At 33.8% G+C, this 20039-nt stretch overlaps 2 protein-coding genes across 8 annotated transcripts in view; one reads left to right on the top strand and one right to left on the bottom strand.

Annotated features, from left to right (window-relative positions):
• Positions 1 to 2220, top strand: part of Wdr17 (WD repeat domain 17) — an 82079-nt gene extending 79859 nt beyond the window's left edge. For all 7 annotated transcript variants that reach the window (XM_077792600.1, XM_077792598.1, XM_077792597.1 and 4 more), the window contains one exon: positions 2101 to 2220. In XM_077792600.1, the coding sequence (XP_077648726.1) occupies positions 2101 to 2220 (120 nt within the window). The remainder of the gene's footprint in view (positions 1 to 2100) is intronic.
• Positions 2221 to 6906: 4686 nt separating this feature from the next.
• Positions 6907 to 16145, bottom strand: Spata4 (spermatogenesis associated 4). Its single transcript, XM_026382339.2, has 6 exons — positions 15934 to 16145; positions 14977 to 15106; positions 14481 to 14599; positions 14156 to 14376; positions 10260 to 10381; positions 6907 to 7011 (listed from the first exon to the last, which is right to left on the bottom strand). The coding sequence occupies exons 1-6, from the start codon at positions 16143 to 16145 to the stop codon at positions 6907 to 6909; spliced, it is 909 nt and encodes a 302-aa protein (XP_026238124.2).
• Positions 16146 to 20039: the final 3894 nt, after the last annotated feature.

Raw genomic sequence — 20039 nt, 5'->3', positions numbered from 1 at the left:
TATTTTTGAAATGTTATTTTAAAACAACTATGGATACCTATAATGAGGCATGGAGCCCCATAAGAAAATAGTGCCATGCTGCTTCTACAATAGTTAGCATAAATGGACTCTTCTCCCTAAAATAAATTCAGAGAAAGTCATTATATTATCATAAAAGCAATTCAAGTAATATATACACTAACAAATGATATGTATGCTTAGTAACAAATATATTTTAAAATACATACAGGTTATATCCTGAGGGAAGTTTAATAAGAGAGCCCAAGCAACAGTCAACAGTTACAAATGATTTTATCACAACAGATTAAATTTAACCTTCTAGTTTCCATTTGTGTTGTATAAACACAAAGCATTAAAACCTGATGGATGTGTATTTTTGATAATTGTGTTAAATTATTGGGATATTATGTTACAGTGATTTACTAAACTTTTCAAAAATTAAAAATTATTGGGATCAATCATGAGGGATGACTAATTCCCGAATAATTTCCCCTCGTGTACAAATTAACAATGATGAATGATGCTAGAGCCTCTCAATGTGACCCAATGGTGTCATTATCATGAAGAACTAGAGAAGTCTTCATCTTGGAGCCAGGACTAGTTGGAGGAGTCCTCCTGAAGGAAACAAAGCTGACTTCCATGAAATGCTAATTGAGATTACAAATTATACTAAAAGCCCCCATACATACATGCACATTTTAACAGTAAACTCTTATATTTTTAATGTAATGTTAAAACTTACAAATGTTGACATGCCAGCCAGAGAATGAGGTTATTTTTTGAGACAGCCACTCAAAATGAATGAAAGAGCTGGATACTAATATAGACCCCTACCTAAAGCTTAGCTTGCCACTGTAAACCAGAGTCTTCAAAACACACTGAAATGTTCAAAAGCACAGCATACATCATTGTCTACACCTTTATTACCCAATTCTATTCTGAAATAAAGAACCAAAGTAATAAGATCAATTCAATAACTTTTAATTAAGAGTAAAACATTGTGAAATATTTGGAGTATATTTCAGCACCACTTACTGCCCTTTATGTGCCATTATAGTACTTGCTACTTTCAGGTTCCTTTTTCTTCCTCTCTTAGCATTCATTTTCTCCATTCAGGATAGCAAGTGACCTGATAAATACCGTCTAATCTCTCTGTAGTTAAATCTACTTTGAGGAAGGGATCTGCTTATTATCTCAAATACACTAAGGCACGCCTGGCTAATATACATAATTTCCCTCCCAGGAAATTTCCATTTCACAAGAAAATTAATGTGCTTGAGCTATTATTTGAAATTTCAAGTACCAACTAAAATGAATCTATCTACCAACTTCTAATATCTAGAAATGATTCTGTAACAACAAATGTCATTTAAAATAAGTCTTAAAGCTATCAGGCTTTTGGTTATTAAGTTAAAGAAACTAAACTTTTTACTGTATTTTGTGATTTTTACATGTTGCCTTTCAAGTCAGGAAATAGAAATTTCCTAGGAAATACAGACTGAAAGGTTTTTTCCCCCCCAGTAGCTAAGCTGGGCATACATAATAACTGATGCAGGTAAAGTATAAATATGCCCTTAAGTGGCTTGATTAAATGTAATTTAATATTATATATGCATATATAGAGCAATATATATATTCTTCACCTTCTGTAAAGCATGATTGAAATTCTCAGCTTTAATAATTTCCCCCCAGCTATTTTGACATACGCTGCATGGTTAAAATAGTGAAGTATATTTAAGTATTTTTCTATGATATATGCTTTTAGAAAATAAGTTAACTTTGTGGCAACAAATAGATTTTTCAGTAATAATGATTATCCTTGGTAACACTACTGTATACAAAGAGTTAAAATTATAAAATGAAATTCTATTTTCACAGGCATCAAGAAATAAGAATATAATGAGATATTTGAAAAAGTGTTTTTATATTTGGTAGCAGTTCAGAACAAAAACAAATTTCTCTCATATTTTTTGAATTCCTATTTGCAGTGCCTGAATATCACCAGTGTTCTTATTGCAGTGATTCTGTTTCTGGAAGCTTGAAACAATGTTATGAATTTATAATCTAATATTTTCTTTTTTCAACTTTCACTATGTACAGGGCCCTGTATTTTTCCTTGAAGATGGGAAATCTGCTATTTCATTGAATGATGCTTTGATGTGGGCAAAGGTGAATCCATTCTCACCTTTAGGAACTGGACTACGACTCAATCCATTTTGATAGAAGATTTTTGTTCATGCTTAAATTATTTTTTAAAAGAAGAACTTTTGTAGATTAGTATTACCTTGGTCTTGATCATCCAAGAGCCAAAGGTTGGGAGGAGGAGTGGTGGTTGGGAAGAGTGGGAAACAGTAGTTACTTTGATTCATTAACTTTAAAAAATAAAATATTTATATAATTTAAAGGAAAACCAGATGTGTCTCCTTTATAAATTGTAACAGCAACATTAGGATGAAGTCATATTTAAATTATAAAGGACTGAATAATCTAAAAAGGATATAAATTTCACAAAGCATAAAAGGTACCAAAATATTACATCATTGAAACATACATAGTGCATCACCTAGAATAGTTCTTGGCATAAAGTAGTTAATGAATATTTGAATATCTCAATGAATATCTTGAAAGATCAAAATGTAAGGTATGCACACTTGATCTTCAAATAACAAACACTCATATTGTCCTTTATAAAAATGTATAGAAATCACCAATTCTAGCTCATCTTTCATAAGTTCTCATTTATAAATTTAGTAAATGTCAATAAATGGATACCAATCAATGGAGGTTCATTTATCTATCTATCATGGAATTTTGTATTAAACACAGGAGCACAATACCACTGAGCTACACCCCAGCCTTTTTAGTTTTGAGACAGGATCTCACCCAAGTTAGCCAGGCTACCCTCAGACTTGTGATTCTACTGCTTCAGTCTCCTGAGTAGCTGCACATTTGTTTTAGATAACATTATTTTAGAAGTTATTTGATATATATGGATATTAATTTTTTATTAATTCATTTAATATAAATATTTACATAAGAAACTGAGTTGTTAATTTTCTTTAGAACATAATTTGGTTTAAATCACTTTAAAATAAATTTCTGTAGATAGCATACTAGTTGAAATTTTGAATACATTATGTAAATTTAATTTTAAAATATTTATTAAAACTGTAAAGCTGTGAAGACACTATTACATGACTACAAATATTTCAGTTGGTCTAGAATTCTGAATTTGAAATTTATTAAATTAATTCGAACTACGAAGAATATTGCTTTGATACTCAAATTGACTTACTCAGTATTATAGATGTTTTTGTCTGACCAAAGAGTGTATTCAAAATAGGTTTTTATTATCTTCAAAGTTTTACATTTAAAATATTTTTAAAATCTTATTAAACATGCTTCTTAAAACTAAAGATGTATATTATGTATCTATATATTGTGTTTATCACATTAAGTTTCTAACTCCTCAAAAATTAAAAATATAGGCTGAAATTCTATTTTCTAAAATAAACTAATAAATAATAATTATAGAAGAAAATATATGTAACTCAGTGAGGCAGTGGTAAAGTATTACCTGAGAAGACTTTTTAACTCTTGGTATCTTAACTCAAATTTTTCTTAGGTGAGGAGAACTATTAATTGGCACATATGTACTAAAAACCCTCACATAAAAATTGTAGTCTAAGTCCGACTGTGTTATTATTTCAATTTTGTTTTAAAATAAATTGAATCTATCTTCTTATGTTTTAAATATTTCAAAGGATATTTCTGAGCTTCAATTATACATAGAAAACAATTATTAAATTCTATATTTATTGAATTTAGAAAAATAGTACTTTATGTATAAAATAAACATACACATCTTTAATACATCAATAGAAGAATAACCCAATTTCTGTCTTAAGTCTAAATTCAGTTGATTCAGCTACCATTATATTATTTGACTTATACAACATTCTACAATTTAATTATGATTATCAATTCTTCAGAATTATGTCATTTGACCATCTGTCTGAATATATTGTGCCTTAATATTGAAAACAAAATATTAATTTATAAATTATTCTTCATTTTTAGATTTCATATACATGAAAACTAAAATATGAAGTTATATTACTATTCGAATATGTCCATATTATTACCAATAATGTGGAAAAATTATTTTACAGCTTTAAATATGCCTTTGTGAAGGAAGTGTCTCTTTGGACAATTTTTTTTTTTTTTGGTAGCAGGAATTGAACTCCAGGGTAATCAACCACTCAACCACATCCCCAGCCCTATCTTGTATTTTATTTAGAGACAGGGTCTCACTGAGTTGCTTAGCACCTCGCTTTTGCTGAGGCTGGCTTTGAACTAGCTATCCTCCTGCCTCCGACTCAAGAACCACTTGGATTACAGGTGTGCTCTACCATACCTGGCTTGGACAATGATTATTAAAGCACTAGGAAAAAAGTTTGGCTATAAAAATTACAAGGTAATTAACAAAATTACAACATCAAGGTGAATTATATCTCAAAAATATAGTTTTATATCAAAAGTAATGATATATATAATTCTTTCCATGAAATTGCCCAGATGTGTTTAGGAATATGGTTGAATTGGAGCAATGATGTTATTTCGGTTTTTTGTTGTTGTTTATTTTTGGTTTTTATTTATTTTGTTGTTGTTGTTGACAGACCTGTATTTATATGTGGTGCTGAGAATCAAACCCAGTACCTTACACAGGGTAGGCAAGCACTCTACCACTGAGCTACAACCCCAGCCCTTATTGTTCTTAAAAACCAAAAAAGTGTAATTTTTTCTTGTTATAAGTCAAAAGGTATTCTGAATATAGGAAAAGACTTATTTGCAAAAATTATTTGCAAAATTTAGTGCTTCATATTATTGGACCAGTAATTGAGAGGACATCTTTATAGTCAACTTTAAATGCTTATTGTATCAAATCTTTGAGACATTTGTACCTAAATAATTGAAATATGTGTTTTCATGCTGAATTCAAATGCTGTATAATGGAGGTATAATACTACACGTCACATGTATTTATATGTATGTATGTATTTCAGGTCCCTTAAATTTTAATAAATGTTGCCATTAAAGCCTGAAATGACAGTTATCTTCTAAGATAAATAAAAGTTTTGTTACTAAAACCACCATTGAGAGAACTTGTTTCTCCACAAAATTCCAAGTCAGAATCATCAGAAGTATGACTTGTTATCCTACTCAGAAAACTGGGAAAATCATTTCATTGGATTTTTCCAAAAGCTGATTCTTCACTTGTAAGAAGCACTGATTTTAACAAATTCCAAAACTACTCTAAAAGGGGGAAAGTCCATAATACAAACACCATATCACAGTAACTTCTATTCCTGTGATAACTATTTTTCCAATGGATTGAGAAGGTTCTGTTGCTATAGGGGTTGTTGTATCTCCTAGAAAAGTTCATTGGTTCCTTCTGTCGAAGATCCCTTAGGAAGTAAATAGTCTTCCTCAGATATGCCTGTGTTATTGGCTTTGTTGACACAAGTCATACTCAAGAAATGCTTGAGGTTACCCACTTGACCAAACTTGCTGCCTTCATTCATTCATCCATTCCCAACTATTTAATATTTTCCACAGTCTCCATAAGTTCTACAGGAGTCTTGGGAACTTACCATATTCACATCATGGGTAATTAGTTTTTTGAGAAGACTGAACCCAAAACTAAGACAAGAAACGTATTACTGTTTATCCATACTTAATCCTTTTCTATGGACCTTTCCCCAAACCATCAGAGCCTTTTGAAAGCCCTTTTCTGAAGAACTATATTTTATCAGGTAAAAGTATTAATCTTATAAGATTATACTTCAGATTGTCCCATTGCAATGCAAGGCAACAGGTAAATTGCCTACATCTGTTTAGGATACCATTTGAAGCTGAACACGTAACTCAGATAAAACTGGATTCTAAACACATTCCCAAGAAGTTACCTATCATCAGGGCTCTCTTTAAGTTCTCTTCCTAATTATTATCTTTCCAAAAACTTAAAATTTAACAAGAAATTCTCTAGAGGTTGAATGCTTATAAAACATCTGAACCTTCAAAAAAGCAGAAAAATGGATAAGTGTAGCTAAAAACAGACACGCATATTGTAGGATTCAATGTTAGTAATATTCATCTTGAAAGTCAAATAAGGCTGCTAATGAGATAGCATTAGAACATGAATAATTCCATTTGGAGAAAATTTTGCACATATGAATATAAAATTACCAAGAATGTATGAAAGATAATTAGCCTTTCAGGATATCAATCTGCTTTTATTTCCCTTCAATAAAAATATGAGGCATGGTGGCAACCAGTAAAAAGTTTTTTGTTATTGTTTTTGTTTTTAATTTAACTAATTTGCTAAACACCAGAGCCAAATTCTAAGAAAAATATGATTTTCCTTCCCTACAACTCATTATAAACTGAGGGTCAGGGGGACCTAGTGTTTGAAAATAGTTTAAAGTAAGGCTACTCATGGAGTAAGCAAAAATTTCTATGGCCAACATATAAAAAAATCATTCATAATTTTTTTATTAATGAGTGTGATGAGTAAGTGTATAATATCTGGCAAAGTAGAAGCTTAATAATATCTAATGAATAAAATATCACAAAGTAGACTCATTAATCCTACAAAATGTATAAGAAATAATCAAATATTTTGCTCTATACTAATTTATTTAATTTTGTATTTTCAACAGTATCTGGCAGAGATGTTTAATAAGTGGTTGTTGAATTGAAAAGAAATTTTAACCCCAATTATAGATAGGACACCACTTCAAGTTACTTATTATTGAAATATATCCAAGATCAGGTGATTATTTCCCTATATTATGGAAAGAGATAGTGGCATCTCTTCTTCAACGCCATTTTGACAAGTACCTTTCAAGGTTTCTTTTCCGTGTTCTTGATAGGTTTCATTACAGAGTAATAATCTTTTTCAGCTTGCTTTACATGAATGTCTTTATGTGGATTGCCATCATTACCTGTCTTTGCTGAGATATTAAAATAAACAAAATTAAAATTGATTCACATTTATTAAACATTTACACAATTAATATGTATATAAATATTTTTGTGTATATATAAAATGTAAATAAATACAGAATGATTGGCATTAGATTAAGCACAGGTTAATTTAAATACCTGGCAAACAAAATATTTAAATCATGCATTATAGTAGTCATGGATAAAAAATATCTGAATGTCACCCACCTCCAAAAGCCATCAGCAGTGCCTAAAAATATCCAGGGCTTATTTTGGTGCATCTGATACTGAATATGACTCAACTATTTTTAGATATTGTTTCAGAAAGCAGCTGAGGCAACAGTGGCACGATTTTGTATTTAGATTTGGCAAATATACATGATTCATAATATGGTTTTTGGAACTCTGATTACACTGGCCACCCAGACTCCAGGTCACTCATCACTCAGTTTTAACATGAGGGGCAACTAAGAAATTTACCTTCTGTTGGCCCACAATTTTGCTAGACACTAAATTTAGGTAAACTACTAGAGGAACTTAAGTTAAAATATATACATATATATATTTTTAAAAGGTAACAGTCTACAATTAATTTTGTCCACTCTATTTGATTAGAAGAGTTTCAGATGAACAGCCTGTGGTTTCAGTGTCATGCAATATTTAATGATGAATCTAAATTCCTATAGTTTATTTTTTTGCCTCTCTTCTTTCCATTAACTTTCAAATTATAGTAGCTGGCCTGGAGGAATCAGGCCAGAAACAACTGAAATAGAATCCCTTTAACAAATTTAGAAAAAAAAGAAACACTTAACAAAATTAGTCTCACTCATAAAATTGCCAAAGTTGAATTCATACCATTCATTAATTCCAGGTGTGTCAACTACAAGAGGCCACATATAGGGAACAGGATTGAGAGAAGCCAAAAAAAAAAAAAAAGTGTGTTCACTGTTCCACTCACTCCTATCTGCCTTGTCCAGTGAAGGCTTCCTTCCATAAATCCATCACTCATTTTAAAAGTGGATAAAAAGACCACTGGAGTGAGAGAGAATCATAAAAGGGCATCCAGAGTATCATAAAAGAGAACATTGAGGGAATAAAATGGGAGAGGAGCTGTTTACAGCAGTTGATAGATACATTATTAAAACTGTAAAAGCAAAAATCCATTCAAATCCTGAAGTAATGGTAGCATACAGATTTCTGTACACTTGAGAGCTTTGAAAACTTCAAAATGATAACAGAAATGAGAAATATTCTTTAGCAATTCAAATAGTGGTAGACACGTTTTTTTTTTTTTATATTACATCCATTTCTTACAGAGGAAGGAATGACTCATTACCACTTGAAGCTTCCCACCTTTTCCCCCATAGGTCTCAAATCCCTTTCTGTCCCTAGTCAGATTCAATTAAGGGAAATTGGCAAGAAAATGAAAGACACAACATGAGAACTCTCCCAGCAGTCTCCTTCCCATGCCTCTCTTTGGATCATGACTCCTCTTCCTCCATGCTTTTGCTCCCACCCTACTGAAATTTTTATGGCAAATCACTAACAGAAGGCTGAGGCAAGTTGAAAGAGAATGTCTTACCATAATCTTAAAGAAAAACTACGGGTATGTTGTTTTCATAGGAAAATTGCTATTCACTTGTCATTAATTCTATTGTAAGTACTCTATGCATCAGGTACATAATGAGATAAAAGGGGTTTGATGGGCTGGCATCACGTCTGGATATTAAAAAAGTCAGCTCTGAAGAACACCCTTTCTACAAGACCATTAAACACAGCAAACCTGTATGATAGTAATGTGTGATAACACAGTTTGGAAAACACTTCATTATTTAATATTTGCGTGTATTAAAATATACAAGGCTCTAAGAAATTATGTCCAAAAAAGATCTGTTGACATAGCTCTACCAGAGCCAATATAAAACAAGAAGCATTAACACTACCCCAGTGAAATTCCTCTTAACACTTAAGGAAACATGCTCTTTGACAGAGATAACACAGTTTCTGTAATGGACCTAATAGTTAATATTTTAGTCTTTGTAGTAGGCTTGACAGATAAAATACAGGACACCTAGTTAAACTGGAATCCCAGATAAATGATAATTTTTAGTAAAATATATTCTAAATATGTCCTCCAAATTATTTAGTTGTGTTTCTCTGTGTTTTTATTTGATAAATCTAGCAACTCTCCTTTGAGAACCATAAAATCTCATTGGCAACTACCATACCTTGCTATTGTAAATGTTGCCAGAGATAAAGCAAAATTAGCATGCATGGCGATGTCCTGTGCTACTTGTGAATACAGAAACTTGAGCTTCATTTCTGTTTTAGTCAACTTTTTTTGCTGCTGTGATTAAAAGACCCAACCAGCACAATTGTAAAGGAGGAAAAGTTTATTTGAAGGCTCACCATTTTAGAAGTCTTAATTCATAGAAGGCCAGTTCCATGCCTTGGGGATCGAGGTAAGGCAGAAAATCACGATGAAAAAGTGTGGCTGAGGGAAGCAGCTCACATGGTGATCCAGAAGCAGAAAGACAGATCTTGGCTTGCCAAACATAAATATATACCTCATAGCCATGCCCCAATGAACCATTTCCTTCAGCCACATTCCACCTGCCTCCAGTTCCCATGGAGTTAATCCCATCAGGGATTAATTTACTGATTAGTTAAGGCTATACCCCAATCTTTTCCCCTCTGAACCTTCTTGCATTGTCTCACATGTGAACTTTTGCGGGAAACCATAGCAATATTATTTTGATAATATTTTTTTATAATTAAAAATGTAGAAACCATTCTTGAGGGCTATACAAAAGCAGGCCATGGGCTGAATTTGGCTCATGGGCTGTGGTTTGTTATAAGATAAATGCTTTCTAAATTAACAGGGTTTAAGCAAATGGCTTTTTGCTTGAATACCACTGATCAGGAAGTATCTGTGTATGTCTTAGGACTGACTTATCCTCCATCTGGGGAAGAATTGAGTTTTGAGCTCTGCCAACAAGCTTCATTTTTTTCAAGCTCATCTCCCTAAGCATAAATGAAAACTCAAATCCAATAGTAGCAGGAAGAATTGTGATGGACTAGATGCTCCCCAACCTATCAAAAAGCAAGCAGCATAAAAATTTAATGCATAATTTTAGATTGAAGGCTGGCCTAGACCAATACTTTAACTATATTAAAACTTTATTAAACAAATTAAAACAAAAAAATCCATTTTAACAAACAAAAAGTCAGAACAAAAACTTACATGAAACAAGAGCAACTTTGTTGTGAAACCTTTGCCTTGAAACCTTTGAATTATATCTGTGCCCAGAGCCTCGGGAAGGAAGATGATCAAGAGTAATTTCTCCCACTGTTGGTTTGACATCAAACCATGCTATAAAATGTAAACATAAAAGTTATTTTTAAAAAACTCACAATGCCCATTCTGAAACTAAGACATCATAATTTAAAAGGTAACCAAATTATTTGAACATCTGTTTTATCATAATCCTACAAGTAGTGGGAATACATAGGTTAATAACTCTTATCCCCACATTGTTCAGTCTTTGATGCACAAAATAGTTACTTTAAAAAGTTTATTTAAAGGTAAAATCTTTTTGTTCTTATTAGTTTTTGATACATTTTTAATAGCTTATATACAAAACAGTGAACAAATCATATTCACTCCAATGAAGTTTTGGAATGAATACAACTGGGGTACAATGTGGCAAATTAAAAAATGATATATCAGCAATACCCCAAACCTCTGTTGCTGCTCCCAGATAGAATCCTGAAGGAAATGCTATCCAACTGCTATCATCATATTTTTTTCTAATTTATATCTTACATAAATGAAATCATTCAGCACCTATTTCATTTTGCAAACATGTTTATACTACAAATGTGTGACTTAAAATCATTTTCACATTTCCCATATTACTTTTTAACGGATCCTCTAAATAGCAGTTCTTGGGAAATTTCCCTTTGCTTCTAAAGGTCATTTGGTCACTTCCTGTTCTGCAGTATGTCCTTCACTGAGACTTGAAGAGGTATCTAAGGTTGTTTCTAATCATAGGTCATGCTCTTTGGGAGCCAAACAAAACCTTGATTACTAATATTCCTAACTATAATTATCAACATTAAAATTACTTTGGCAACAGAGGAGAGACTTTTATAATCAGCAGTCCCAAGAATCAAGACTAGAGATGGAGCATTATTCAAGAATCAAAGAGTTGTGGTGATAGTGGATAAAGAGGTGAATTCAAAAGTAAACAACAGAGATACGGTTTAGCTCTACTGAGAAACAGACTTTTAAATATAAGAATAAAACAAGTAATAAGGGTCTGTGTTAGTCACCTGTTCACCACAGGTGAACAAAATACCTGACAAGAACAACTATGAGGAAGAAAAGTTCATTTTCGGCTCAGAGGTCTCTGTCTAACTCCATTTCTTTGGGCCTAAGGTGAGCCAGACCTTTATGGCAGAAGAGCATGGCAGAGGAAATCTCTACATCTCCTGGCAACCAGGAAGCAAGGAGAGAAAGAGCAAAACTCCAGAGACAAACTGCAGTCCAAGGGTGTGCCCCATGACCTACTACCTCCATCACACCCTACCTGCCCACAGGCACCACAGTTCAATAGTCCTTTTTAATTATTAATCCATCAAATGGATTAATCCATTGACTAAGTTACAGCTCTCACAATCTAACCATTTTATCACTGAACATTCCTACATGGTCTCACACATGAGCTTTCTGGGGACACTTCATATCCAAACCATAACAGATCTGATTTGTGGTTTTAAAAAATAACCTGACAGAGGGCTGGGATTGTGGCTCAGTGGTAGAGCGCTCGCCTAGCATGGGCAGGACCCGGGTTTGATTCTGAGCACCACATAAAAATCAAGGCATTGTGTTGTGTCCATCTATACCTAAAAAAATAATAATAAAATAACCTGACAGAACTATAATGCTGGGCAACAAAAAATGTGAAATGTAGCAAGAAGTGACCAAATTCCTTATGTCTAAGGTTCTGATAGTTTGAGGAAAAGAGAAAATATATTAATTTTACTAATTTAAAGATAAACGTGCATATTAAAATTTCTGGAGTAGCACTAAAAAGAGAATTTTCAAAACTGGTACTGGAAATGTCCTTGGAAAAACATTCAGTCCAAAGAAGGGGAAACAGATGAGACAAAAACAAGAAATAAAGAGAATAAATAAAAAACTTCCAAAATAAAATGCATGTTTATTTGCATATAAATGCAAAATATAACAATAGTATTAGTGAATTCAGAACAATAAGAATTGCTATACATTGAAAAGGCTCATTCTAAAGGACTACTTTATAGAAGAACAAATGGGGATTTTATGAAATGTGGACACTTAATTATAAAATAATAATAATTAAGACAATATGGGTGTTGAAGTGGCATGTGTGTAGACAAAGTTGAATAGAAGGCTAAGAAACAGACTCATACACAGAAACTTGAAACACAAGAGGGCATACAAACCAGTAGGGAAAGAATAGATTATTCAAAAAGTGATGCTAAAACAAACAATTAGGTCTTCATATGAACTGCAGATAAATTAAGAGTTTAAAAAGTAAAAGGCTCCATCTTATCAGTTTAAATACAAGAAAATACAATGTCAGGGCAGAAAAAGTATTAACTGCCAAGTTTGTATTCATTTTTAATTTTTGCCATAACAAATTACCATAACTCTTGTTATTTATAAAAACAGCTTTTTTTTTTTTTTTATCTCAGTACAGAAGTCTGAGTCCTCTGTTTAGATTCTCACAAGGCTGAAATAAAAGTATCAGCAGGGCTGCATTTCTTTCTAAAATCTTCGGGGGATGAATCTGCTGGCAAGCTCATTCAGGTTGTTGGCGGAATGCACTTCCTTGCATTTGTAGGCCTGAGATCCCTGCTTCTTTGCTGACTGGCTGCCAAAGATAGTTCTTTGCTCCTAGAAGCTGGGCCACATATCCTCTGATGCCTTCCACATCACCATTGCAGCAATGGCAAATTGAGAGCATATCACACTTCAAATCTCTCTTCTGCTGCATCTTTCTAACTCCAGTTGGAGAAAAATCTCTGCTTATAAGGACTTGTGATTGGGCATATACTTCTTAAGGTCCCTACCTCCATTACATCTGTGAAGGTTTTTTTGCAATATAACATAACATATTGAAAATTTCAAGGATAAAAAACATATAGATGATACATAGATAAAGCTAGTTTTTAATCAAGGAAATTATAAACAAAGACCAAAAGACAGAAGTTACCCTTGGAAGGTGGTGTGATGAGTACATTCAGAGGACATGCAGAGGAATGTAGAAATATTAGTGATATTCCATTTCTTAAACTGTGTAAGGTTACTATGTTAATCAGCTTTTCATCACTGTGACCAAAATACCTGACAGAGAAGTTAAAGTTTTCCTTTCCTTTCAGAGACACGAGATAAAACTTTTTTTTTTTTCCAGAAATTGGAGTTCAAAGGGGAAAGAAATCCCAATAGCCTACATCTGCTTCATTTCCTGAATGGAAATGATTATTTTTCTAAGTGTTTAGAATCAATATAAGTGGTGTTCTGAATAAAGCTAGAGAAACAAAAAGAAAAAGAGAAAAGGAAAGTGATACTGAAAGTTCACTTACTTTTTTGGCACCTGCCTACAATTCCTACAATCAAAGCAAGTGTTTTGGATGCTTTGACAGTTATTTCAGTGACACCTTTGGAAAGTGGCCATGAGTCACCCTGGTCTACCCTACCACCCACATACCAACCAGGCTGGTATAGAAAGAATAATACAGCCCACACTCTAGACTGCATCTAGAATGAATGATGGTAACCCAGGCTTTCCCCAAAGTAGGTATATCCAGGTTAACTGTTAAACATTCCCATCCTCTTTAAGTTAATATGGGAACTTTTTTCCCATAAAGGCTTAAATGAGTAGATTGAAAAGAACCCTATGTTAACCTGTGCTTTCCTCAGAAAGAATAATTATAGGCCACTTCAATGATAACTAATAATTCTACTGATAACATAAGAGAAATCTTTTCCCATTTAGCTAGTGACAGAAATGGGGCCAAGGCAGACTTTCTTTCATCTGTGCTCAAGAATAGCCTCAGTGAGTTCGGAAAAACTCAGCTATTTCCAAAGAAAACTTACTTGGATTCAATTTTCTGCTTAATTTTCTTTGCAACATGTGTAAAAGAAAGAGGAACTCTACTTTAAGTTCATTGTTGAGAATGTTGGGATTGCTTTTTAATTCTGATAACCTAATGTTATCCTTAATAGACCTTGAAGCCGTAGTCCTGGGAACCAGGGGTAAATTCATTTGGTAACTATAGTCTGTGAAATTCACGAAGTCCTCCTGGATACTTTTAATTCTGAAATAAGAAAATATTATTAACAAGTCACATGTTAGTAATGAGATTTATATCACCAAAAAATTTACATTGATTGTACTACTAGAAAATTTCAAATAACTTACTCTCGATGTGTTAATAAAGTATAAACCTCTTGTATCAATATTTCGGGTACTCCAGATTTACAATGGATTGTTCCATGGATTAGTTCTTTGGGTAACTTAAAATTTTTTTTGGCCAGAAACTTTAATAATAGAAAGAAAATATTTTAGTCATAAAAAATTTCACAAAAATCCTCAACTATTATGAATTCATTTTAATTTCTTTTGTCTAACTTTCTGATGTATAGCATTTTAATTATCAAAAGATAACATTATTATTCAAGCAAGAAAAACATCCAATATATCCCCACTCAGTGAACTGAGCATGCTCAATTTCACAGGTGACTCATGACATAAATGACTAAAGTTTAATCAAGTTTTTGATATATGAAATAGGCAGTCAACTCAGCAACATTGGATCATAGCACAGTCTCTGTCTCTCACACACACACAGATATCTATGACATTGGAAGTGCACCTTTAAAAACAAACTACTTAACTATAAAAATTGCTAATTTACCTTCTCTATTTGTGCCCAGTTATCCAACTTGACTTTTAAAGAGGTTCCATTTTCAAAGGATGATAATTTAAGGTCCCAGGGGTAATATATACTTAATATTTCTGCAATCAGGAAGCCATTTGAAAAATCTCTAATCCATAGCAATAAGGAAATGAAATATAGTTAAGTTTGTATTATTTTATAATTAATACTAATCTAATATTACAGACAGAAAATATGTTGTAAAATCTGTCTTGTTCCATTACTGCTCTGAGGAGACCTACTATGTAATAGCATTTTTCTAAGATTATGTACAAATCAAAGAGTTTGATGTTCTTTTAATGAACCCAAATTATAAATTTGTATTGCATCTTCATTTCAACAAGATCCCCAGGTGATTCATATGCACATTCAAAGTTTCAGATGCATCTTGTAAAAAATACCAAATAAGTAAACCAGAGACCTTCCTGCAAAAGACTCAGGGTCTTAATTTTTATAGAATTTAATTTGCATTACCAAAGCAAATATTAACTGCCAGTTATATTCAGGATGATGACAGTTAAGCAGCAACATTTTAAAATCCCTGACCACACTAAAAGCCATCTCTAAAGGAAGGAAAACTTAACCTCACTAGTATAACGCTTATTGTCCTTGAAAATTGAGTCTTGACTATTTTAATATTTTCATAGTACCAATGTTAATTCCACGTTAGCTTAAACCGACAATCAATTGGTTGTATAAGCAAACCAAGGAAATGCTTCATCATGTTTTCCTTAAACCTAGCTCCTAAATGTTTTCCTGTGTGTGCGAGGGTGCTGGGTGGGGATGGTAGGAGAGGAGGGTCTTGAATTGAACATAAATCAGGCCAGGGTGCCCTGTGCTGAGACCCAACAGGTCAAAAAAGAGGGGGTGCAGATCCTGGGCCCTTCAGGCAGAATGTGTCCTCTTAGCGGGCCTGGGCCTGGCTTGCTCCAGCACCTGTGGACGTTCCTGGGGAAGAAGCTGAGATTCAGGCCCTGGAGCCAACGCAGAACCGAACGAGACAGGTGGGAGCTCCTCGGGGGATGCGGATAGACTAAACACTTCTTGGGGTTCCCTCGCTTGGGAGCTGCTTGCCGTGGCGAAAGTGACAGGGATTTGGCTGAGGCTGCCGCCGGCAGATACTTTTCTTCCTGGCCGGCGGCAGCCATGATGCTTTCTGGGTTTCCATGGCAACCACGGCGGCGGGGTGGGGTCTTAGGTCGGAAGGGGCGGGGCCTCGGTGTCCAAGCTGGAACAGCCCAGGTCCCTGCCCTGAGCCTACTGTTTCTTGGAATTTAAGGGCACAAAGGTCTAGTTTAGGGTCGGAAATCTCCGGCCCCATTGGCCTTGGACAATCTGGGGGACTGTAAACCTTGGGCAGAGGTTTTAATCTCGGTTTTAGTTGGTTTCACTTGCAATCAATTTAAAAGCTTTATTTTTTCTTTTCTTTCCTCTCCTAAATTTTATATTTTAAATATTGTGGTTTCTGCCCAGCCAGAGGCCTATATTCAGTCAAGCATTTTGAAGAGGGATGTGAGAGAACAGACATAGTTTCTGTTCGGAAGTCAGAAGCAATAGGAGTTTTGTTTCAAAATGCCAAGGGAAAAAATTTCAAAAGTCAGCCTACCTGTTTTGTTAATTATCACATCAAGCATTCATAAAAATTACATAATATTGGGAAACGATTTGAAGGTTAGATTTTTACACGTCATCACGATTCCCTAGTATGCTTGATTCGTTCATTCATTCAATAAATATTTATTGAGTTCCTACTGTGGCTGGGAACTGCTTTAGTCACTGGACTTTTTCACTGAACCATTCAAGGGGGGGGGAAGAGCAGAGTGAGCATAGGCAACTATAAATTAAATATTTATACAAAGTTATTAAATTTCCTTTAAGAATTTTTACAATGAAAACACATTTTATGTGGAATGTGGATACAGATCACATAAACCAGGATGGATCTTGATGGTGGTACTATATGATGTTTTATTGACTATTTATTCATATACATGTTTATTATAAATTAAATAATATGAGTTTATATATGGTAAAAAATAAAAACTTAAATGATGCTCTCCAAATGTTTTCCTTTGTCCACTAAAATTTATCATAAATGATTCATTCATTCAATGAACTTTTTTTGAGGAAATAACCTGACCTATGTACTATTCAATATGGTAGTCACTAGCCACATATGACTATTTAAATTTAAGTTTATCAGTTTAAATTCAATAAATTCAGTAGTACTGGCAACATTTTAACTGCTCAAGAGCAATATGTGACTAGTGGCTCTCATACTGGACACACAGAGATCGATGGCCCTTTTCCATTGCTGCAGAAAGTTCTATTGGACAGCTTTACACTAGAATATTTGTAAAAGATACAGAGATATAAATCCAAATGGAAATATTACTCTATCATGTCAAAAATATGTTAGGAACAAGAATGAATCAAATAATTGGCCAGGGGGAATCTAGGAAGTCTTTTAGAGGAGTTTGAAAATTAGATCTTGTAAGGCAATATTTTGTGGTTAAGACACAAGCTATGGAGTGCTGATTCTACTTTTATTAGCTATGTATCTTTTGACAATCATTTTTATTATTAAAATATGGAAATAAATAGGGAAATCTTATAGCCTTTTTAGGAGGATTAAATAAGTTGAATACATAAAGGGTCTGGAGCAATATACAGCACCATGTGCTCATTGAGTATAAATCATTGTTTCTAAGATGATCATGGAAATCAGTTAGATAAGATAGGAGGGGACAATTCCATGCAGAATGACTAGTGTGAGCAAAGGCATAGAGATGTGAGAGTTTTTATGTGCATTCCACTAGGAGTTAGAGAAAGTGATTAAGTATTTGCATGAAGACTAACCAGACATCTAGCTGATAATTACTAGAGAGGCAGAGTAGGGCTATAGATTGAGGCTGTGAACAGTTTGCTATGCAGTTAGAACTTCTTTGTGCAGTCAGTGTAATTGTTAAATATATTTTTGTTAAAACCCTTTAATGCTCTTTGATGCTGAAGCTGGAACTCTGTAAAGTGATTTCTCCTTTCCTAGGCATTTGGTAAATTCTGCCAATTAATGGGACTAGAGAGAGCAGGAGGGCAGAGGAAGGGAAAAAGCTTTGCTGTTTCCCTTTTGCTTGCTGTTCATTTCTGTGTCGCCACAGCAACAAAACTTCACCTGGTACTGGCAGCTGGTTCCATTTTCCAACTTTTTTTTTAGCACTCCTAGCAGGTTTCATCATACACCCTCAGATATTTTAGCAACCACTGAGCAGCTGCCCTCTTTAAAAGTCTGAGACCTGGATTTTACTCTGGACCAGATCCTCTGCGCTCCTTAAGTTCAGCACCAGTCTTACTGATGTTGGGCAGAATAAACTGGGCACCTGAGGAATTAGTAGGAAGCACATTTATTGGCTGCAGCTGGCAGGTCCAGAGTGTGGCTCATGCCTGAGACATTCTCTGGACAGAGATTTTGGAAATTCTTTGAACTTTATACCCAATGTTCAAAGGGTGGGGGGACTTGGAGATTCACATGACAAGTGCTCTCTGTTCCATCCCCTAGACAAGATACAGGTTTCACAAGTATTTTTTTTTTAACCAAGAAACCACAGATAATATCTTTATGTACAACAAGTTTGAAGACTCTACTCTATCACACCTTTTATGTGCAAACCTGGCATTTACAAGAAAGAGGAAGCTTCAAACCTCACTGCCTTCTGCAGACATCCTGTCTGCTGATACTCTGTAAAAATCTTTCAAAGGAGAGGAGAAGCTTAATTATGGAGTCTTCTGGGTGGGGGTCGCTGGCCTGCTTCAGAATAGCCTCCCTTTCCTCAGGAGTCTGAGTCTATAGGGCTTTAAAGACCCAAGTCCTGGGTTCTTATATCCTCAGCATCCTCTACAGGTTGACAATTGATTCTGGAAGCATCTATTTCTATGTTAATTCGATGGACCCATTTTAGTTTTTCAGTTCATCAACTTCTATTTAATCAGTTCCTTACATTAAGTTGTAAGGAGTGATTTCTCTTTCCCTGACAGGATGCTGAATAATACCTGCTGTAGAGTCCTCCACCACTGGTGCACCTACATCTTACTAAGGGATCTAAGGAAATAGTTTCTTCCTGTTGAGGTCAAGTCAATATAAAATTATCAGTACAGAGATGAGTGTGATGTTCTGTGAGATGTTAAGATGCTCAAAAATCTCAGTTGATCTTGGGGCAGAGAGCAAAAACCTGGTTTGATCTGAGACAAAATCATGAATGTGTAACTACTGATCCCAAAAAATAAAATAAAAAAAAACTGTCTTTAATGGTCCTTGCAGATTGTTATAGAGGTGAAGCAGTTTCCAGATTAATTCATGACAGTTGCTAGAGATGATGACCTTTATTCTGCTTTGGAGTTGGCTGGATGTGGAGAGCAGGCTTTCACACTACTCACCTCCATCAGAGGCATCTGTACCTCTCAGAGAAATTTGCCCAGCCTCATTTTACCTACAAGCCCTCATACTGAGCTATATCCTCTAATTAGTCTGTATCCATATTGAAGTGATATTCTGGTTTTGACCTATAAATCTTTATTTTATTTTTCAACATAGTTAGAATTTGGTCAGGAAGAAGATACAGTTCCTGGATTCCTCCAAGATCCCAGTGTTTTTAAAGACAGAATATTAAAAAGAAAATGCACAATAAACCATGCATATTTTTTAATATGTAAGTCTGACAGCAGTCATGAATATTGATGACTTCTTTCAATTTTATATATTCTAAATACCAGCATATACCCTTTATTTTATAAATTGTAAATATTCACTCATTGAATTTCAACATAAATATTTTATCTATTTGTGCTATGTCAATAGTGTATGAATTGGCATTTGAAAAATTTGAGTCTTAAAATTTTGAGACTTCTATATCATTGTGTATAAAGTAAATATTTTACACAACATCATAATCACAATGTAAAATTAATTAAGATCTGCTTGTTTCATAAGCTTACTGAATATATAGACTTTCACTCATGAAAAAGCTAGTTTTGATGAATAATCATGG

Source organism: Urocitellus parryii, chromosome 14, assembly GCF_045843805.1.
Source record: "Urocitellus parryii isolate mUroPar1 chromosome 14, mUroPar1.hap1, whole genome shotgun sequence".
Lineage (NCBI taxonomy): Eukaryota > Metazoa > Chordata > Mammalia > Rodentia > Sciuridae > Urocitellus > Urocitellus parryii.
This window is presented reverse-complemented; position numbering and strand designations above follow the sequence as displayed.